Here is a 24203-nt window from a genome sequence, read left to right as displayed (position 1 = left end):
CCAGTTTTGTAGAAGCGCCCAACCATATTGATATCTCTAACAATTTTTGTGTTATAAACCATCAAAACATGGCCCATTATAAGTAAAGGCAAATTTGTAATATTTCAAAAATTTATCAAAAATACAAAAATATAAATTTCTAAAACTGTTTAAAAAACTTTGTAGACATTGTCACAAGGAAGCTACATTTAAAAAATGTAATGAATCTTACCAGTAGTTTCAGAGAAGGAGATTGTTTGAAATGTAGATGTTGGTGACCTTGAGTTTGACCCTTCAAGGTCACTCAAGGTCAAAGGTCATGGACCCAAATTAAAGTCCGTATATGACATCCTATCAGTGCTCAGCGGTAACTATATTGGTATCTGTAAGTATTTCCATGTTATTAACCATAAGAATATGAGCCATTATAAGTACAGGCACATTTTTAATATTTAAACAATTTGTCAAAAATACAAAAATAAAAATTTCTTAAAAATGTGCACAAATTTTGTAGACGTCCCAAGGAAGCTATGTATAAAATTTGAAATTAATTCAACCAGTAGTTTTGTGAGAGATGTTTGAAGAAATTGCTAACGAAGACAATAAAAATGAAGACAACAAAGATGACATTGAAGACAACGACGAAGATGACGACTAGGGATGGGAATCGAGAACCGGTTCTTTTTTGAGAACCGGTTCCTAGTAGCTCGATTCCTTGGAATCGTTTGCCTGCCTGCTTAACGATTCTGCTTATCGATTCCGCCTTCGTTGTGCATGCGCGATGACGTCACACGTACGCTGCATTGTTTTGGTCAGAACGTAGCCAACATGGTGTTGAGGCAGAAACGGTCTAAAAAGACGACACCAGGTCCACTTACTTGGAACACTGTCAAAGCTTCCATGTCTTCAAAAGGTTGGAAACAAACATTTGTCCACAGCATGTGACTCATTTACAGGAATGTCACATATTTGATACACTACTTAGCGACGCTTGTGAATGTAGCGGCAGAGTGAACGCTGGGCCAGTTCCGGTTCCAGTGTGGGCAACAAACGTCGTAACTCCTCAAATACAAGTTTCCGAAGTTAAGAAGGGAAAGGAAACGAGGTGCACAACAACGGGAGACAAGCCGAGCCGAGTCGAACTGGTTCCACGTAGTAGAAATGCGGCAATAGAGGAAGTAGTAAAGCATCTTTAGTTTCACTTTCACTGTACACCCCCCCCCCCCCCCCCCCCACCCCTGAACCGGCCCCGGCGTCATCTGTTCTTATTATTTGTCCATACTGTATATGTTATATTTTCTGTGCAGAGATGGAAATATAAAAGACAGTTAATGCAAACACACCCGTTTGTAGTCTTTTATTCCCTCACCCAATGAGAAACGATAAGAGAATCGATAAGGAATTGGATCGATAAGCAATATCGATAATGGAATCGGAATCGTTAAATTCTTAACAATTCCCATCCCTAATGACGACGAAGATGATGGTGAAGGTGACGACAAAGACAATAAAGACAAAGATGACGGACACAGCATCTTCACAATATCTGGCCATCTTGTATAATTTATACTTTTCTCAGTGATTTAACAGTCACTTGCTCCTTTTTATTAAAACTGAATGTGAGGGAAAAATGCTAATATTTGAGGAGAGAGGAATGAAAGGCACCGCTGAGACACTCAGAGTCAACATTTATGCGATAAGTGCAAAGACGACATCATGACAAAGACACATTCAGCACAAATAATACTCAAGAGCAAACACCACCCTCACTATCTGTTGGAGACATGCAGTTAAGTTGATGTTTCTCACATAATATGTGTTTTCGTGTGTGGGTTGTACAGACAATTTGAATGACTCTCCATAGCGACACATTACCACCTGGTCGCCCTGCGTTCTGTGGCGTACGCTTGAATGATTGTGCCGTCATCTTACTGAGAGGTCTGACATGCTTCACAACTCAATTGGGTTTTTCACTCTACCTCAGCTTCAGCTCTCTCTCACTGTCTGCCTCCCACCCAATAAGCACGACTCACAAACACATACTTTTCCTGTGTTTCCTTTGGAATTGATGTCTTGGTGTGGCGGCGTGTCATCCGAGGGGAGGGGGGCTGAGCATGTGCAGGTTGGCTGGTTTCTGTCCTGATTATTCAATAAGTAGGTCTACTCAGTGTAGAGAAACGATCCTTTCACACGCTGATCTTCTGATGACCTCAGAAAGGTGCAGTGTTGCATACATGTTTTACCCCCGTATTATTTTTACCCCCATTAACTGTAGTTTTGAATATCCAAATAAAGTGAAATTTACTACAGGAAATGATAAACAGGTTAAATTCAGTACAACAGGTCAAGTCAAGTCAATTTTATGGTAACACTTTATAATAAGTACACTTCATGAAGCATTAGTTAAGCATTAATAAATACTGAATTCATCATTTATAAAGCATATTTCTGACATGAATGCTCATTAGTACATGGTTTATAAGAGTCTTTAAGCATTGCCAACCTTTAAATCTCATTTGTAAATGCTTTAGAGGGCATAGATTATGCACACTTTAGATGAGCTCATATCATATACTTAATTAATGAGTAGTAAGTGCTTTATAACTACCTGAAATAATGAATTCCTGTATTAATAACTGTTTATAGGACATCTATTGGAAAACAAATTTGTTAGTAGATAATACCCACTAGCATATTCACTAACCATTAGTACATGTCTGAATAGTGTATGTGCGAGCATAAATGCGAGTCATAACTGGTTTGTAAGTGATGCAATACTAAATTTTTAAATACCAAATCCATAATTTATAAAGTATGAAAATATAATCATTAAGCACATTGTAGATGAACTTATTAATGATGAGTAAAATATTTATAACTGTGCTTTTACAACATATACTAATGAGCATTCATGTCAGAAACACGTTTTATAAATGATGAATTCAGTATTTATTAATGCTTAACTAATGTGCTTAATAATGAGGAGTAAAATATTTATAACTGTGCTTATAAACCATATACCAATGAGTATTCATGCCGGAAATGTGCTTTATAAATGATGAATTCAGTATTTATTAATGCTTAACTATTGCTTCATAGTGTGTACTTGTTATAAAGTGTTACCAATTTTATTTATAAAGCACTTTGAAAACAACACAGTTGGCCTAAGTGCTGTACACAGACATAAAAACAAATAAAACAGGTTTCACTACTGGATGTTTACATCGAAAAGAATGTGGTTCTGTATGATCTGCCCCACTGTGTTAAATTTGATGATCCTAGTGGTTTTTCTAATCCAGACATGCAGGTTTTTCATGAATCTCAGTCTCATTCCAGGTTTTGTATGTAACCCATAGTGTCCACTTGCGTTACATGAAGAACCATCCCAGTTAAACGCATATAAATTGCAAATGATTTTGCAACAGCGGTCATTTTTGTGAAACACTCTGCCTTGCATAATTAGTTCAATTTCCAGAATGTACCTGTGAGAGAATAAAAATACATTAAAAAAAAATAGTAACGTGTAATTTTCGTGTCCTTTTGACCATGTTACATACAGATTTTGTAGTAAACATAATGTAAATTAATATAAAAATGTGTTTTATCTGAAAAATAGTTTCTCTTTTATCTCAGTAAATATTTATTTTTTAAAATAGACCCAAAGTGCTTCCAAACTTGCTTCAAAATATTAGTCAACATCTGGTTTGAAATTTTAGACCCTCTTGCCTGTTTTTAGGGACCAGTTTCATAGAAGCGCCAAACTATATTGATGTCTCTAACAATTTTCATGTTATAAACCATCAAAATATGGCCAATTATAAGTAAAGGTGAATTTGTAATACTTAAAAATGTACATGTTTTACCCCTGTATTATTTTTACCCCCATTAATTGTGTAGTTTTAAATATCCAAATAAAGTGAAATTTACTGTAGTAAATGAGAAACGGGCTAAATTCAGTACAACAGGTCAAGTCAAGACAATTTTATTTATAGAGCACTCTAAAAACAACACAGTTGGCCAAAGTGCTGTACACAGACATAAAAACAAATAAAACAGGTTTCACTACCAGATGTTTACATCGAAAGAATGTGGTTGCGCATGCCTGACGGTTTGGATCATGTGCATAATACTTAGGGGGTAAAAAAAAAAAAAGGGGTAAAAATTGTACAGCAGCACGGAGAACGCAACTTCTTATTGAAAATAGTGGGCGTATATACAGTATATTATACATTTGGGTTCTTCTATGAAACTGGTCCCTAAAAACAGGACATGGGGCTAAAAATTCAAACCAGATGTAGACTAATGTTATGAAGCAAGTTTGGAAGAACTTTGGGTCTATTTTAAAAATAAACACTTACTGAGATAAAAGACAAACTATTTTTCAGATAAAACACATTTTCATATTATTTTACATTATATTTAATACAAAAATCTGCATGTAACACAGTCAAGAGGACACGAAAATTATACACTATTATTTTTTGAACATCTCTTTATTCTCTCACAGGTACATTTTGGGAATTGAACTAATTATGCAAGGCAGTGTGTGTAACAAAAATGACCGCTGTTGCAAAATCATTTGTGATTTACATGCATTAAATGGGGAGGTTCTGCATGTAACACAAGTGGACACACTGAGTAGAATAGAATAGAATAATATTGTCATCATACATATGTACAATGAAATTATAAAAGACAACTGTCTAGTGGTGCGTACTGCAAAACAGTTTAAAAGAAGAAGAAAGACGGTGTAAATATATATATATATATATATACAGTATAAAAACAGGCATGTCACCAACCAAGAAACAGTCGAGATAAGTATATATTGCACTTTGACCCTGGCTGAACACTATGGACACTTTTTGAGGTATTGTCATTGCAGTGTGTTCAGTACTTGTATTGCACTTGGATAAAACGTACTGCTAAATCTGGAGGTGCGGGCCTGGATGGACCTGTACCTCCTCCCTGAGGGCAACAGTGAGAACAGGCTCTGTCCAGGATGTGAACGGTCGAGGGTGATGCTTCTGGCCCTGCGCAGACACCTGGTGTTACAGATGTCTGACACAGAGGACAGCTGGACTCCTATGATGCTCTGAGCTGACTTCCTGACTCTTTCCAGAGCCTTCCTGTCAGCCTGAGAGCTGCTCCTATACCACACTAAGATGTTGTGGGTAAGGATGCTCTCCACAGAACATCTATAGAAGGACAGCAGCAGTTCCTGGGACAGGTTGACCCTTCTCAGTGACCTTAAAAAGTACAGGCGCTGATATGTTTTTACATTATACAAAACCTGTAATGAAAAACCTGCATGTCTGGATTAGAAAAACCACTAAGATCATCAAATTTACTTTGCTTTACTTTTATGCATTTGGCAGACGCTTTTTTCCAAAGTGACTTACAAATTTAACACAGTGTCTTTATTTATAGCGCTATATAAGACCATTTCAAGCCATGTTTTCCAGATCAAACGCACTGACACCTAGGTAGTTTTTCCTGTCCCAATTTTGGTCCAATTTTTGGTCCCAATATATTATTAAAAATCCATTAACTTTGGGATGACTCAGAGCAAGAGTATAATTTTTTTGCATTTATCTGAGGTCATCATTAGGTACATCCTGGGGGGAATTACGTCTAAATTTGTCTTTTGTTATTGGGTCTAAAAAGCTGGAAAATTGCCAGGTACTAAAATGAACCCAGTTTCCTAGAAGAACCTATATGTATAGGAAGTCTACTGTGACAGTGATGATTTTTTGTATCAAATGTATGGTGTGGTGGCAAAGTTTTTGCTGTGGCAGTGTACTACGGCAAAACCTTACAGCAGATACACTTCTTTTATTTCGAAACATGGGTGAAATTGAGCCCGACATCTATTACAGGGTAAGATAGCCACATCTAAATGAATTTTAGGTGACAAGTAGGGCTGCAACTATCGAATATTTTAGTATTCGAGTATTCTACTGAAAATTCCTTTGATTAATCGAGTAATCGGATAAAACTTATTTTTGCTTGGTTAAAGAGCAATTATAAATACGCAAGAGGAAATGAGGTATTTCACTTAATAATGAAGGACCGGTTGGTTTCCTGTTTTTTTTTTTTGTTTTTTTTTTACAATTAACAGTTATAGTTCTTACATTCATATTGTGCATACACAACAAAATGTTTTTTCTTGACTAGAAACATTTCCAGAGAGGCAATTGCAAACACAAATAAAAATAAATAAAATACAAATAAAAATAAATAAAATGTAATTACTTTCGACTTAGTATTTCTCCTAAGTATCAAAAATATAAGGCATTAATAAATTTAACCCTTTCATGCACAAATTATGAGAACCTTAATTAAAATTTTTTCCTGAGTGTTTTTATTCCTCTTTAGGCATGAAAAAACAATGCGACTGAAAATTTTCTTCTGAAAAATAAATAAAATAAAAATAATTAAAAAATAAAAAAATACATTAAAAAAAATAATAATGAAAAAAAAAAATAAAAAAAAAAAAAATCTTAGGAACCTATTTTTCATGAAGTTACAAGAATGTCCACTCAGCTGGACACCTCACGTTTAATTTTGTGTATTGTATGTATTTGTCTTAAAACTTTAATAAAGATATGTGTAAAAAAAAAAAAAAAAAAAAAAAAAAAAAAAAAAAACGAAAAGAACAACAAAACCCATGAATATACAAGAGAACAGCTCTAGAATAGCTGTCCACTGTAGTGACCAGTATGCATGAAAGGGTTAAAAGAGGCATAATCATTGCCTTTTTGTTTCGCAACTTAACTTTGGCAGCTGTTAGCTTCAGAATTTACAATTTAGACAAAACAGGAATGCGTTGCGGCATATAAGAGGCAAGAACATTTGAACGGGAACTTTGAACGAGTCCATGCATGAACAGTTTTACACATTTCTATTATATTCAGGAGAATCAAGGTGTTACAGCCCGAAGGGTGAAACATATTTACAAAGGACACCGGGAGTCAAGGAGTATAATTTGAAAAAAAACTTTATTTATTTGCATTTAGTTGTCTGTTCTTCTGGTTTTAATTATGCAGAATCCAAAATCCCCTTTTTAAAACCCCCGTGCCCAAAGTAACAAAGAAAAAGACCAGAGTGGACCGGCAAACTAAACATAAGGACGGTGCGCTGGACAGGCCAACCCTGTGCAGGGCCGTAGAAGCTGCCAGCGCACCGCTACCCAATCAAATAAAGCAAACTTCAAAAATAAGCCCTAACGAAAGGAAAAGCGAAAACAGGACGTCCGGATCCACCTGGTCAAACAAAAGGATAAGCTAACAAAAAGCTAACAAAAACCCCGCTGGCATGGAGCAACCTGCGTGGAGCAACCTCCGTGGAGGAGTGGAGCGGATACGCGCCTCAACGTGCGCGCTCCGTACACCGGCATCGCTGGAGGAGGTGGAGAGAGCAGGAGGCAAGAGAGAGAGAGCCCAGCGCTGGTCCAATTTATAAGCTCAGCCAGCGGGAAAACCAATTGGCTATCTATTAAAGAAACTTACTAAATACATAATATTTTCAAAAATGTTATCAAGGCAAAAAAAAAAAACAGAGAGCAATATTTTCCCAAAAGTGTCAAGTAAGAATTATAACAAAAAACCCACAAAAGACAAAGGGGGAAAAATAAAAGTATGTCAAAACATAACACAAGGCAACAGCCCCCCCCACCTTATCTGTCTGTCTCATATCCTATAACCCCCCCCACACACACACACACACACACACACACACACATCCAGTTAATTGATGATTCGCTTCATTTTTGCAAGAAGTAGTCGGATCTTGCCAAAATTCGGCCGTGACAAGGTAAGAGAAAACTTTCAGCAAGCCATGCACCATTTTGGCCGTACTTTTGGGAAGTTAACTGAGCAAATCACTGGTGCAGGAATCGTTTCACCCCTAGTGACAAGTAACTTTTTTTATTCCCTTTATTGCTCATTTTTCTAATATTTATTTTTTTTTGTAATTTATATGCATCACTGTAAAAATAATAGAATTGTACTGGAACACCAAAATAGACATGTTTTTATCATAACTTCCACATGGATTTTTCTCTACATATATCTAACCCTTCCTAAGTGATTTATCTCAATTACTGTTCCTTTATCTTCTGCATTTTTCAGTGAAAATCTGGTATTTTCTTATGTTTAATTTGCTGACCCTGTAGTCCAAAGCCCAATTTGCATGTATTATTTTAGGGCCTACAGGAATTTGTAATAATTGTGGAGTTCATCTGTGATTTAATCCCTTGCAAACCTGCCATGTTTGCAATTTATTAAATAAAAATTCCACCGCAAACTCCCTTCCTTATCTCAACAAAGACAGATGCCCTGAGATAATATTATTTCTGTGCCAGTATTCTCTGTGATTGGATGGGTTGTGCTTTGTAATTTGTTTCCTCCACATTTATCCTGTCTGTTTCCTTGTCGGTAACTATAGAGCAGAGGTGTCAAACTCATTTTAGTTCGGGGGCCACATTCAGCCTAATATGATATAAAGTGAGCCGGAACAGTCAAATAATATAAGTAATAGGATAAGAACTTTTGAGTGTAAAAAGTAAATTCTGTAATGAAAATGTTTATATCCACAAACTGTACTTGAACATAACATGAACAAATATGAACAAGCTGAAAATTCTTTAGTAAAATAAGTGCAATGTTAATAATATTATGCTTTAGTTTATCATTTATACATGTGAATCACAATTTACAGATCACAGTGGATCTACAAATACACAAAACATCAAATAACAGGGAGAATATTGTTAAAATTCCACATACCTCTCTTAAGAGATTTCAGGTTATTCACTTTTTTTTTAAATTATTATAAAAGGCTAGTCTGTAAATGTCAACATTTATGTGTAATTTTACTTTTTTTTTTTTACACTGAAACAATGAGAAAAATTTACAGTTTTCATTATTTATAGGTTATTATGATAGTATTTTACTGGTCTGAAAAATCTTGAATTAAGCAAAAAAAATCTTGAAATAAGCACAAAAAAAAATTGAATTAAAAAAAAAATTGAATCAAGCAAAAAAGAAAAAAAATCTTGAATAAAGGAAAAAAAACATCTTGAATCAAGCAAAACAAAATCTTGAATTAAGAAAAAAAAAAATCTTATATTAAGAATTAGGACATTTCAGATATTCACATTTTTTGTAAAAGACTAGTCTGTAAATGTCAACATTTATGTGTAATTTTACTTTTTTTTTTTTTTTTTTTTTTTTACACTAAAACAAAGAGACAAATTTACAGTTTTCATTATTTATAGGTTATTATGATAGTACTTTACTGGTCTGAAAAATCTTGAATTAAGCAAAAAAAAATCTTGAAATAAGCACAAAAAAAATTTAATTAAACAAAATAATTTTGAATCAAGCAAAAAAGAAAAAAAAAATCTTGAATAAAGGAAAAAAAAAAACATCTTGAATCAAGCAAAACAAATCTTGAATTATGCAAAACAAAATCTTGAATTAAGAATTAGGACATTTCAGATATTCACATTTTTTGTAAAAGACTAGTCTGTAAATGTCAACATTTTTGTGTAATTTTCCTTTTTTTTTTTTTTTTTTTTTTTTTTACATTAAAACAAAGAGACAAATTTACAGTTTTCATTATTTATAGGTTATTATGATAGTATTTTACTGGTCTGAAAAATCTTGAATTAAGCAAAAAAAAATCTTGAAATAAGCACAAAAAAAATTGAATTCAACAAAAAAATTTTGACTCAAGCAAAAAAGAAAAAAAAAAAATCTTGAATAAAGGAAAAAAGAAAACATCTTGAATCAAGCAAAACAAATCTTGAATTATGCAAAACAAAATCTTGAATTAAGCAAAAAAAAATCTTGAATTAAGAATTAGGACATTTCAGATATTCACATTTTTTGTAAAAGGCTAGTCTGTAAATATCAACATTTTTGTGTAATTTTACTTTTTTTTTTTTTTTTTTTTTTTACACTAAAAGAGACAAATTTACAGTTTTCATTATTTATAGTTTAGTATGATAGAATTTTACTGGTCTTATCTACTTTAAACTGAAATGACCTAAAATGATTTTAACATCCCTGATTATTAATTAATATTTTCAGCAATTTTTGCATTTCACAAATTCATCCCAGGGGCCAGAATGAACCCTTTGGCGGGCCGGATTTGGCCCCCGGGCCACATGTTTGACACCTGTGCTATAGAGGATCTACTGGTGATGATAAATTATAGTATTAAATGTTTTTGGTGGAAATTCAAGGAACTCACGCCACGTCAGAGTATGGGTTTTCACTGAAAGAGCAAACTTAATCCACAGTATACAGTAAAGAACATTTGGTGAGTAATGAGCCTTGACATTAGAGCTGGGAAGGAATCTCAGTAAAGTAGAAGTAAAAACAGCCTTTGCTTATTCCATGCAAATGCACCACATGAAATAAATATATGGGGGTTTAATTTATTATCACTAGACCATCCAAATGTTTTACTAGTCCCATATGAATAGAGAAAAAATGAAAAATAAAACAAAATAGAGATTGATTTTTAATCCCTACACTGAATTTATTCCTCTTAAAACAACATATCTGTTTCTGTATGTACGTTTCTCATTCCCTGCTCATACATTCTTTTTGTTCTCTGCCTCGTGCTGTGCATAACTTAGTTGCAATTTGTTGAAACAGAGCTGCAGTACTGATTACTACTACTCCGACAAATATTTGGAAATGGTCATGATGTTAAAGTGAATGTTTAACCTAAAGACTTTGGGAAACTTGTCTTAAATGAATGAATTAATCAGGAGGAGAAACACTGCAACCACAGCCTTGTAGTAAACTCTTGCTTCAGGGCACTTTCATTGGGTTAAAATATTATAAATAGGTCAGAAAAAAATATTGCTGTAAAGATGATGATTTTCAACACAATGGTATAAATAATAAACCACAATGTGAAATAATTATCATTTCTCTTGTTATACAGACTTAACCCATAAAGACCCAAACATCCACCGACCAAAACCATCTACTGATCTGAACTGTTTAATATCTGTTGATCCACTTATTCTATCAATACATGTAAATAATTGGTGTAAAATACAGTTTATCATCTTTTCATGGTCATCAGATATGACCCATTTGGATGTTCAGAGGCTCCGTAGTTACTGTGGAAACACCATCATCTTCTATAACATTGATTCACCAGAAAAACCCATGGAGTTGGATCAATGGCAATGGATGGAGACATTTGTTTTTATGTTTAGCTAAGGATATTTTTGCTGAAAAAGTCACTTTTTTCAGTTTTCTTTGTTTCTGTTATAATAACCCTCAATTTTAATCTGAGCTTTTATGAACATCTACATGATCAGTCAAGTAAATATAAAAATAGTTCTGATTTTTGCTGAAAAATTTTAAATGCAGAGGATAATATTAAAATAAATGGTAATAAATCATTTAAGAAAGGTTGAATAGAGAGGAAAAAAATCATTTGGGAACTGCCACAAAAGTAACACTGGGTCTTTATGGGTTAAATAACATGGTAAGAACACACCAGGGCAGCATCCAAGATGTGTTTTTTGTGGTCCATCATCACAACATTGTAGTTTCACCATATTTACTGTAATCCTGGATAAGTAGAGTTTACTAAAAAAAAAATTTGAGGCAAGTGATTGCACTTAAATGATTTGAGTAATGATCGACTAATCGATTGGTTTAAGTAGGTTCAACTTTAATGCTAAAAGTAATGAACTTAAACTATTATGTAGAAAACACTAAAAGACAAGTTATTTGTACTTTAAATCTTTTGTAAAATCAACCCCACTATCCAACCATTCAACTCAGCATTTTAAGTTACACTGACTAATATTCTCAATTGCAGCCAGATTAATTTATCATTGATTAAACAACTTTTTTTAAGATAATCAAACTCAAAATCCTATTCCTGACCAAAATAGTTATGAAATTATTCAGCTTAATATATCGTAGCATGAATGGAAGTTACCTCAAAGTTATTTGCCAGTACAGGAAGTGCTTTTAATTTGATAAGACATTAAGATTTCCATTGATGGAAAGGAAACATCTAAGGAACACCCTTAGATGAACAGGAAAGCCACTGTTCTTCCTATGGCTCTGACTCATGGTGCAGCTCTACAAAAATACAAAAACAAACACAAAAAGGCCAATAAACACTGCCATACACACATTAAATCCAAATTAACACTAAAACCACCACCCCGCTGAATTTGATTTATAGGTGTGCATTTTTGGCACACTTGGTGACAGATGCTAGTATTTTTGAACATTTGACCTAGCGCCAAAAATAATAATGCAAATTAACCGGTGTTGGAGTTGACATACGCCAAGCTGCAAAAGTCAAGTAATATGTGATCCACTTTTTATTCAGTATATTGAAAAAATTTAATTTTTTGTGCTTTTTGCATCCAAAAAAATGGTTTGTTTCCATTACAAACACAGCATTTAAAGGGTTAAAAAATGTGACAATTATTGAGTATTTGGTATTTTTATTTACGTCTCAAGTTGATGAAATAGAAAAAAGTGTAAAAGAATTAAAAACAAACTGTATTAAAATGTTTTTGACATTATTCCACAAGTGTACCAAAAAGGCACACTTGGTGTTTAGTCAGGGCCTTGCTGGACAGGATACCGGAGGGTTGAAGACCTCATTATTTACAGCATTATACTGTATTTACAAATAACAGCATGATGCTGTACAAAATGTACTGTTTTTTTTTTACAGTAATTTGTTACAGGGAGGGGTAGGAGAATTCTACCATAATTCTATTCAAATCATTGGAAAGATGGAGGTAAACACAGCCAAAAAGTGCAGCAGTGCAATGAAAGAAGCACACAGATGTATGTATTTTCTTTGTAAACGACTTAATCATTTGATCGACCGTTTAATGGCCTTTCAATGTCTTCTAGATCACATTTCTACGGTTTATAGCTGATAGATGCAAAAAGATGACCAAAGCCCATGGAGCAGAGATGGTTACAGCTACTGACGGCATGATGAATACTTTCAGAAACAAAGTTGTCGAAACTGTTAATAGCGGCATCGATGACTGCTGATGACGTAACAGGTCACGAAGGGTTGTCTCATTTCATAGGGGAATGTTTCAACCCCTACCCCTTACAGCTCTGTTTCAAGGGGTAGTGTCAAGTGCAAGGGCTAAGGGGTAGGGGTAAGGGGGAGAGCCAAGGGGTGAATTGGGATTGGGCCTTAGGCTATGACTCGGGTTTTACAGATTTGATGAAAAATTGGCAATGAAAGTCATACGCAGCTTTAAGAAAAGTTATAAATAGAGAACTGACACTAAAGTAGCACTGGGTCTTCATGGGTTAAATAAATGACACAACATTTGAGGTTTTCAGATTCTGTACTGTGCTGTGTTTTGTTATTCCACTATTCATTTGCTTTCCCCTCTTTTACAGAACAGGTTTGCAGTGTTTGCACTTTCCTGTACTTTGTATTGTGCTGAAATTGTGTTTGACCTTTTGATGCAGGTTTTTGGGAGTGCCTCCAGGAAGAGGAAGCTGCCCTCTGACAGGACCTCTGCCCTTTGACCTCATCTACACCGACTACCACGGCCTCCAGCAGATGAAACAGCACATGGGTCTATCACTGAGGAAGCACAAGTCAGTACTTTGCCCTGTCTTTTTATTTCTCTGTCTTATAATAGAGTCTATATAAAGCTGGAAACTCACATAACCTTTAAAAGCGGAGCCAATGCCTGTGCTGGTTGGCTGCAGGGTCGGTGGGAACACCCTGCAGTCCATGTTATTCTATTGGACTTTAATAAAACCCCAAAAGTACACAGCCGATAAATAGGATATTATGGATGTTTTAGGTTGATTTCATGTGTGGAAATCATCAGTTTGTTTTAAATAAGCTATTTGATGTCATAAAAACAGGTGCCACGTCCATCAGATACATCCATCAGACCTCAAAGCAGTGAAGTGGGCATTTCCACACATCTCTACTGCACAGACTCTGACTCCAAGTTGCATCATTCAAGCAACATGGTTTAACTGTGGAGTAGGAAGATGAAGTCCTACTCATTCTGGAGGGGTCCAACAAAAGCTTTTTTTGTATAAAAAAAAAAAAAAAAAAACTTTCACACCGTAGAAAATGATTTTTTTTAAATCACATTTTGTCAGTGTAAAAAAAAGTCACAGATTGTAATAGTTGAAAATAGACAGTGGGAAAATAGAAAAATACAAAGATGACACACTCATCCAAAAGTCACAGACGTCACTGAAGATGTCTCTGCAGCTTCAATTTGACCAGATTTATGTTGCTTTTCACTTCTTTTAATACTGTTTCTCTCAAAAAATAAGGTGAAATATTTTAAGGTGACAGTCCTCTGGGTGTCGGTGAGATGCAGTCCACTCAGCCACTTCACACAGAACTACACGTTACTCTAGTATCTTTACCATAAACTACTTTATTAAATGAATGACAAATATATTAGTGTAAATTCAAATGGGTTCAATATACACTGTTGCACATAAAGCTGGAATCATTTTGTTTTCAGACACATTCCTCTTTATTCCCATTTATTTATTTGTTTTATTTATCTATTTAAAAAGGGACAGTGCATATTAATGTATATGTAAATGGAAATATGCCAGAATTAGCCTGAGGCAGTGTTTTTCAACCTTGGGGTTGGGACCCCACATGGGGTCGCCAAAATTCAAATGGGGTCGCCTGAAATTTCTAGTAAGTGATGGAGAAAACCGGAGAAAACGCTTATGTAAAGATGTGCTTTTAGGTCAAATATTTGAGTATATTTTTAATTTATTACAATTTTGATTTTATATACTTAATATTTGGAACTGTTTTTGAACACTTTTAAAGTCTTTGAAATGGTTCGTTAAGCATCTTTGTGTCATTTATGCAATAAATTATATACATTTTTCAAATTGGATTTTGTAATTTTTGCATATTTTTTTGGCCTTTTTTGTTGATATAGTAGGTTAAAGTGAAAAAAATAATAGGCAGATGAGATAGATGAAGTTGTGCTGAAAAAGAAGATACTAAACATGGGTATAGTAAACATTTCTTTACATAGTATATAAAGGCAAAATCAAAAGAACTCAAAAACAGCCAAAATAGGCTCAGACACCGAACAGTTAAGATGCTGCAGCTCTTTCATATTTCACATTTTGAGTTATTGTTTGTTCAGTATTAATTGTCAGCCTTGTAAATACAAGCTGGACTGACTGTACATATCCTGACCAAGGAAAATTAAATTAATTTCAGCAAAAAAAATGTCTCTGTTTTGAAAGTCTTGGGGTCGCCAGAAATGTGTGCTGCTAAAATGGGGTCACGAGCCAAAAAAGGTTGGGAACCACTGGCCTAAGGCTACTTTCCATCTGCAGTCCCTGGCAGGTCAGAAGAAATAACATTACAATGGCAAATAAAAAAAATTTAAAAATTAACAACACAATAGAAGAACTGTAGCATTTGCTTCTTTGATTGTCCGCGGATGTATCCTCCTTCTTTGGAAGTCGTGTAAACCTCCAGCAGAACGTATCTGGATAACGGATGTAATGTCTTTCTTGAAACTGGAAAAAATCAAATTTTCTCTCAGAGGATCAACCGAGAAATTTAACATTATATGGAGGCCTTTCCTGTCTTATTTTGATAAAACACCTATGGAAACATAACAGAATAGAACAGCTATAACACTTGTAATAAAGTGAATGTGGACCAGTGAGGGTGGGCGGGTGCTACTTGTCTCCTTTGTTTTGTTAATTTAAGTTTTTTTTGTTGTTAGTTGTTTTTTTTTTGAGGAAAACTGGAAAATTGGACATGCTTATACCTGTGCTGAGAGGATATGTATACTGATGTGTCGTAATAAAAAAATTATTAACCCTCCGGTATCCAGGTGCGCCTTTTAGGCACACTTTGCACTTCGTGTTAAAAAAACTTCATGTTATTTTTCACAATTTAAATAAAGTTAGAATTCAAAAATTGTTCATTTTTGCACGATCTTTAAAATTCTGGCCACCAACTAGAAGAAAATAGAAAATTACAAGACTAGCATCTGTCTGCCAAGTGTGCCTAAAACACACTATTTCTTCCATTTGATATGTATGATTAAAGCTGACCTTGATTTCCAAAAATAAAATCAAATTAGAGCAGAAAAATAAATCAATATATAATATTTAATGGTTTGATTTATAGGTGTGCATTTTACGCACACTTGGTGACAGATGCTAGTATTTTTGAACATTTGACCTAGCACCAAAAATAAAAATGCAAATTAACCAATGTTGCTGTTAATCATTGACATATGCCAGGCTGCAAAAATCAAATACTATGTGATCCACTTTTTATGTAGTATATTGAAAAAAATTTAATTTTTTGTGTTTTTTGCATCCAAAAAAATGGTTTGTTTACATTACAAACACGGCATTTAAAGGGTTAAAAATGGGACAATTATTGAGTATTTGGTATTTTTATTTACGGTTCAAGTTGATGAAACAGAAAATAGTGTAAAAGAATTAAAAACAAACTGTATGAAATTTTTTTTGACATTATTCCACAAGTGTGCCAAAAAGGCACACTTGGTGTTTAGTAAGGGCCTTGGTGGACGGGATACCGGAGGGTTAAAAAAAAAAAAAAAGAAGATCTGGACAATTGACACACACTAATGACAGTAACAAAGAACACTGAGCAGACACAGAGAAGCATAAAATTAGTGCTGACTGATCTGGTTTCTTTTACACAACAGTAATCATCTCTGACCGATGATTAGGATTCCGGGTTAGACTTCATCTACCAATAATAAATCACATTGTCACGAGCTTTTCATGAGAAGAGGTAAAAATATTTTATTCCAACTTTATGGGCAGCAGTGTATTATTAACCCTTTATAGGGCACTCATGGAAATACTCTGAAATTCAAAGTTTCAACCATAGTGTGTTATTGGAGGACATAACCAAGGTTTTATTACACTGGTGAAATGTTTTCACATTTTGTATCGTCATGTAGGAAATCACGGTCAGTGACGTTAAATTATGTGGTTCCTTGAAAAATACAAGAAGTATATATAAAAATACAAGAAAAAGACATGTGATGTGAAAGGAACATGTATTTTAGAACATTAGACCAACATAAGTGCTGATCCAGACACCTGTCCGCATCCACATTATCCCTTTGAACATCATTCCTTACATTAGTACCATTACTTCATGGTACCTATAATTTTTCAAAATTCTTTATTGTTATATAGAAAATCAAGGTTAATGAAGTTACCATATTTGGTTCTTTACCTGTAAGTGGCAAAAAACCAAAAAAAACATTTAAGTTAGCTTAAAAAATACAAGACAGTGCATGTAAGGTGAAAGGAACATGCATTTTAGAACATTAGAACATCCCTTTTAGGGAATTAAAACAACGTAAGTGCTGATCCAGACCCTTGTCCACATCCACATTATCTCTTTGAACATCATTCCTTACATTAGTACCATTACTTCATGGTACCAAACAAAGCAGGTACACTCACTGTTCATGCAGAGGTGGACCTTACAGACCCTGTAGACCACAGCGGACCTGAGATTGTCGACTCACTTCGTGCATTTACATGGCAACTTTTATTCCTGGTTTAATCTGATTAAAGGTTAGATCCTATTTCAGATGCCCATGTAAACACCTTATTCCAGTTGAAAAAGAATAGTTCGGATTAAATTTAAACCTGAATAAAGTCACTGGTTTAATCCCCTTTTAATTCCAGTCTAAATTATTCCTCGGACATGTAAACCCTTTATTCTGTTTGGACTTTATTTCTGCCATTCTGCACATGCTCGTTGTCTTGTCCTGTCGCGATGACGCACACATTCTGCGCTGGCGGAAGAATATGCACTGCAGTCTAGTCAACCCAATCTGTTCCAGTGGGCTATTCTGATGGGGTCTACCAGCCTGGAAAACCCTGAAGGAATAGTTCATCACCTGTTTTTTTATTAATTCATTTGTCATGCACTAATGAGTTCGATAAGTGGGCAAATCAGTTTGGACTGCAGTGCACCGATTGCCTTGTTCTCGCAGCCCTTCCGTTAGCTTAGCTTAGCCTAGCTTAGCATAATCGCTTCATTCCCATGGTCAGACGTAGCCAGGCTTTTACAGGTGATTTGTAGTATTTTATGAGTGATTTTGTGAAATTCAGTTCTCCCTTATCATTACTGTAGTCCTGTGGGGTCAATATGATCACAAATTGAGGCTCAAATCATGGCGATGTGACTTACTGCAGGAATAAAATCTTGGGAAATAAAAACTAAAGCAAAGTTAAAACAGTAAAGCAAAGCTAATTTAGCGCACGCATCCCTTCCAACCAAAAGATTTTCCAACTTCCGTCAACACAACAGTCCCAAGATTGTATGAGTGCAGTAAGTTGCGGATCTAAAGAAATAATTAGGGAGAATCGGATTTCACAAAATTACTTACAAAAGACAACAAATCACCTTTAAAAAACTGGCTACGTGTGTCCATGGAAATGCAGTGACTATGCTAAGCTAAGCTAACAGAAGGGCTGCGAGAACAAGGCAATGTGAGCACTGCAGCGCAAACCCTTTTGCTCACTTATCTACCTCATTAATACCTCATGTAAACCTTTATTCGGATTTAACATTTCCGTGTAAACAGACGAGAAGATACTTTAGTTCCGAATTAATTTCTTCTGGAAAAATAAATTGGATTTAAAAACGTCATGTAACCGTACCCACTGTCCTCACTGGAACTGTTGCTGTCACTCTTGTAATGTATGCGTAAATTACCAAAAATAGTCACTTGCCTCATAAAGGGTTAAGGGTTAACCTTTGACTGTTCATGCAGTATTTTTCCAAAGTTAAGTCCACTGGGTGTACCACAGGGGTTGGGACTTGTCCTCTTTTTAGGCTTCGTTAAACACTGTGAAGTCCATCTTTACGTACAGCCTGTAGCCTCAGCATGTCTTCTCAAAATTGAAGTCTTTAAATACAATGTTTATCCATTTCATCTCTGCTGGGTAAGGATTTCTTACACTACACATCGGTAAATTCCTCCTGACACGTTTTGTCGCCCTTCAGTGCTTGTCACCATACAGCTTGTCAACGTGTTAATGCCTACTGGTGCATTCTGGTTGCCAGTGAGCGTCTTTTTGATTAAATACATCACTATTGGCGTATTGACTGACAGATAGTACAAGCTGGTCGACTCTAACACCATGCCTCAGCAAAGTTCTTTCTTTGGGCAGGATCCAATTTGGCCCATTTGCAAACTGATCAATGAACCGGATGCAGCGCTCTGGACCGATGTTGGTGGCTTTTTTTTTTTTAATCAGCATCACAAACTGCTCTTATATTTGTATGTGTAAGCTGTCTTTAAAGGAACACACATACACAAGCGTACAGTTCTGAATGTTCTAACAAAGTGCAGCTCATTTTTTCACAAATGCTCAGACTGTCCAATCTTTCCACTCTAATTCGCTACAAACTCTGCTTTTTGACAACAATTAAAAATGGGACACTTTCTGTTGTTGTTGTTGTTGTTCCAGGTAGCCAGCACTGGAGCCGGATCAGCATACATGCAAATGATCTTTTTATCCAAACAAACTGCGATTCTGTGACAAAGAAATGACTGATAAAATAAAGAGAAGTGATAAAATGAATAAAAAATGTAGGCCTCAGTATAATGTTAATGATAATCATCTGCAGTGTAATGCTGTTATAAGATTATAATGTGTTGCAGTTTGTGATCACATCGTATTTTAGAATGAATATAAGTGAGAAGGATTTTACACCTTTTAACCCTTAAAGACCCAAACATCCACCGGTGATCAAAACCATCTACCGATCTAAACTGTTTAATACCTGTTGATTTGATTTGATTTCATTTAGATTTTGATTTATTTATTTATTTCGAACATGCAAAGAAACAAAATAAAACAAAACAGAATAAACTAAATAAAACATTTAAATGGACAGAATCTATCTTCAAGCACATACAAGTCTGAATTTTGCATGGTTGAAAAGGAGTAGGAAGAAGTATAAACTTATTTAATCCTACTCCTCAGTGCTTTTACACCTTCATCATTAACTTGATACAAGAATCAAACAATACTATTTTCCTAATTTTGGCATCGAACCACAACAAATACATAATGCAGTAACTGAATTACACACAACAATATGATCACGGCAGTACAGTCATACAAACAGACTCAACAATTCAACCATTTTCTTCAATAATTACAGCAGATTTATCAGTACACCATCCATAAACAAACAGGCCTCATTGTAGTTTACCACCACCAGAGTGTGAATGTGAGAGCGAATGAATAATGGGTCAAAAATGTAAAGCGCTTTGGGTGTCTAGAAAAGCGCTATATAAATCCAATCCATTATTATTATTATTATTATTATTATTATTATTATTGTCATTATTAAATACTGTACCTCCCAAGAATCATTTTTTATATCTTTTTTTAAACTGAATTATGTTTGATATTTATTTTATCTCCACACACAATTTGTTCCACAATTTCACTCTACAGATGGTGATACAGAAACTTTTTAACGTAGTGCATACTTTATGAATCTTTAAATTTAACTTTCCCCTTAAATCATAGCCTCCCTCTCTTTCAAAACATATTTCTTGAATATTGCCCGGCAGTAAGTTATTCTTGGCTTTATACATTATTTGAATAGTTTTGATCCACTAATCCTATTAATACATGTAAATAACTGAGGTAAAATGCAGTTTGTCAGCTTTAAATCATAATCAGATATGACCCATTTGGACGTTCAGAGGCTCCGTAGTGAACGTGGAAACACCGTCATCTTCTACAACACTGATTCACCAGTAAAACCCATAGAGTTTGATCAATGTAGTGGATGGACACACTTGTTTTTACATTCAGTTGTTGATATTTTTGCTAAAAAAAAAAAAAGTCCCTTTTTCTTCAGTTTTTTTCTGTTTTTGATACAATAACCTTTGAGTTTAGTCTGAGTTTTTATGAACAGCTACATGGGCAGCGAATTAAATATAGAAAAATGCATGATTTACACTGAAAAATGCAAAGTGTAGAGGATAATATTATCATAAATGGTGATAAATCACTTGAAAAAGGTTCAATTTAAATAAAAATTCATTTGAGAACTGCCACAAAAGTAGCACTGGGTCTTTATGGGTTAAATAATCAGCTGCACACACATTTCACAAAAATTAACCATGGTTCAGCATGTTTAAATCTCTAAAACTAGACTCATCCACAACGGCAAGAAAACCCTCCAGTAATTCACATCTCCATCAATCCAAGGTCAGCTGATCGACCAACGTTCCACAACCGTCACTGAGAGACAGATCTGTACTTTAATTTCCTCAGCGGCCCTGACTTTGATTAGAAACACATTGATAAATCTTCTCAGATCAGATTGCATCAATTGATTTTGGATTTCCCAGTGCGAATATTCACAACTGATAAAGTGTTTATGTGATGTACTTCATGTATTCTCTTAAGCGTTGTAACTAAACGGAGCATGTCTCTTCTGTTATCTTCTGACATATGTTTTTTTACAGATCAAAACATGTTTTAGAGTTCAGTTAAAATCAGCCTTGTCTCATTTCAGAATAATTAAGAGAATTTTCTAGTCAGTTAAACTATAAACGTCTGCTGCTGACCAAAAGCATCTGCTGATCTAAACTGTTTAATACCTGTTGATCCACCAATCCTATTAATCCATGTAAATAATTGGTGTAAAATACAGTTTGTCATCTTTTCATGGTCATCAGACATGACCCATTTGGACGTTCAGTAACCATGGAAATACTGTCATCTTCTACAACATTAATTCACCAGTAAAACCAATGGAGTTGGATCAATGACAGTGGATGGAGATGCTTCATTTATGTTCAGTAAATGATATATTTTCATGAAAGAGTCACTTTTTCTTCAATTTTGTCTGTTTTTGATATAATAACCCTAAACTTTAATCTTAACTTTTATGAACATCTACATGATCAGTGAAGTGAATGTAAGAAAAGTTCTGATTTTTGCTGAAAATTTTAAACTACAGAGGATAATCATAATAAATGGTGATAAATCATTTAAGAAAGGTTAAATAGAAAGAAAAAAAATAATTTGGAAACAGCCGCAAAAGTAGCACCGGGTCTTTATGGGTTAAGCAACATGGTAAAAACACATTTTATTTGATTTTACTGAAAAAGTGACTTTTTCTTTAGTTTTTACCCCTTGGCCAACTTCAGGTCGAAGGGGTTTTGTAGTTGTTTTGCCATCTGTCTGTCCGTCTGTCCATTCAATAATGTAATCCTATTATCTGAAGAAACCATTGAGATATCTGCATTAAATTTATACTGTGGATACATCTTGGCATGGAGCAAAAGCCTATTGAAAACAGGTGACATAGACCAGTGTTTTTCAACCATGGGGTCCAAGGTTATTATCGTTAACAAAAACTAACGAAATGACAAAAACTAGAATTGTAAAAACATTTTCATTAACTGAAATAAATAAAAACTATAATTAAAAGAAAAACGATAACTGAAACTGTATTGTGTGCTTACAAAACTAACTAAGACGAATAAAAATTATGGATTAAATTCCCTTCGTTTTTGTCTTTGTCAATGTCAGATTGATACGAAATCAATTTATTTCGCTTGAGCAGTTTTAGCTAGCGGCACCATACGACACTTCATGGTTTGTCACTCCTCATCACTTGTGGTTTCCAGTCGTCTTCTGGTCCCCACTCTACCTGGGATTTATTTGAATACGACGGAGAAGAAGAGAAAAGATATGACAAAACTAAACTAAAACTAAGCATTTAGACAATAACGAAAACTAATAAAAACTAGCAAACCTGCTCAAAAAACTAATTAAAACTAACTGAATTAGAGAAAAAAAAAAGTCAAAACTAAATAAAACTAAACTATAATGAAAAATCCAAAACTATTAGAACCTTGATGGTCGTCTAGAATTCAAATGAGGTCGCCAGAAATTTCTAGTAATTGATAAAAAATACAAAAAAAAAAAACCCAGCAACTTACTAATAAAAAATATATGGTGAGTTGACAGAGACAATCCCAATCCATAAAACACATGACAAACTGTGAAGCTGAATCTGAAGCACTGTGGTACTGTTTATCATTCAAATGTTCTTTGTGGTCGGTTTCAGATGCTGCAGCTTTTTCATAATTCATAGTTTGAGTCATTGTTTGTTCTGTATTAATTATCAGCCTTGTAAATCCAAGCTGGACTGACTGTACATATCCTGGCCAAGGAAAATAAAATTCTCACTTTGTGCAGTAATCTACACCTGGCTTTACTGCCTCTGTTCATAATAATATACATTATATAGACTAAATGTCGTCTAAGGCTAACGTTTATTTGCAACATAGTATAGCAAACTATTACATGATCAAAAACCCGGGCCCCCAGGGCGCTTGGCTGTGGCATTGGGGTGCACACTGGCCTGCAGCTTGTGGCGGTCTGGGTCGGCCTGGCCACCCAGTGTGCTGGGTGGGACCCCTGCCCGGGGAGATGGGTGGCCCCTGGGCTCGTGGGGCTCGGGGGCCGGCGCCTTGCCTGCCCCTGGGTGGCCGGCCCCGGCGGGGGGGTGGCGACTGGCGTCCCGGGCCTCCTGGGGCCTGTGCTCGGCTGCTGTGGGGCCTCTGGTGGGGGGCCTCCCTCGACCATCTTCGGGGCGGGCACACTGTTGCCTCTCGGGGGGGCGGGCTGGATCCCCCCTCTCTGTGGTGTCTGCTGGATGGCCGGGCCTTGGGGCCCTCTTGGTCGGTCCCTGATCCTTGGAGGGAGTGCGGTTGCGGTTGCATGTCTGTGTTCTTCACCTCAGTCTGTTTGCCTGGTTCACTCTGTCACAGCAGATGAATGTGAACAACTGATGTTGTGTGGATTTGTTTCTGGTATTATTTGTTATAGGTATTATTTGTACGAATGTGGTATACGACATTTTGTTCATGCTTTCTTATATTCTTCATTTCATAGGTCTTATGTATCTCATTGTTGTGTTTTTTTTTTGTAGTTTTGTTTGTTTTGTTTTGTTTTGTTTTGTTTTGTTTCTCTCTCTTCTGCCCAGTTTACGCAGTTCTGGTTGTAGTTACTGTCACCATTATAATTGTCTCCATGGTTGTTGCTGTTTGTATTGTTGATACTTTCTTGTGAGGGTCTTCTCCACCTTCTTCTCTCTTGTTCTCTCCACTTCTT

The 24203-nt window shown here is 35.2% G+C and overlaps 1 protein-coding gene across 1 annotated transcript in view; it reads left to right on the top strand.

Moving 5' to 3' along the window:
- Positions 1–24203, top strand: part of mgat5b (alpha-1,6-mannosylglycoprotein 6-beta-N-acetylglucosaminyltransferase B) — a 222331-nt gene that overhangs the window by 142770 nt on the left and 55358 nt on the right. The window contains exon 9 of the mRNA XM_030142103.1: positions 13485–13616. Within this exon, the coding sequence (XP_029997963.1) occupies positions 13485–13616 (132 nt within the window). The remainder of the gene's footprint in view (positions 1–13484; positions 13617–24203) is intronic.

Source organism: Sphaeramia orbicularis, chromosome 8, assembly GCF_902148855.1.
Source record: "Sphaeramia orbicularis chromosome 8, fSphaOr1.1, whole genome shotgun sequence".
NCBI classification, from domain to species: Eukaryota; Metazoa; Chordata; class Actinopteri; order Kurtiformes; family Apogonidae; genus Sphaeramia; species Sphaeramia orbicularis.
This window is presented reverse-complemented; position numbering and strand designations above follow the sequence as displayed.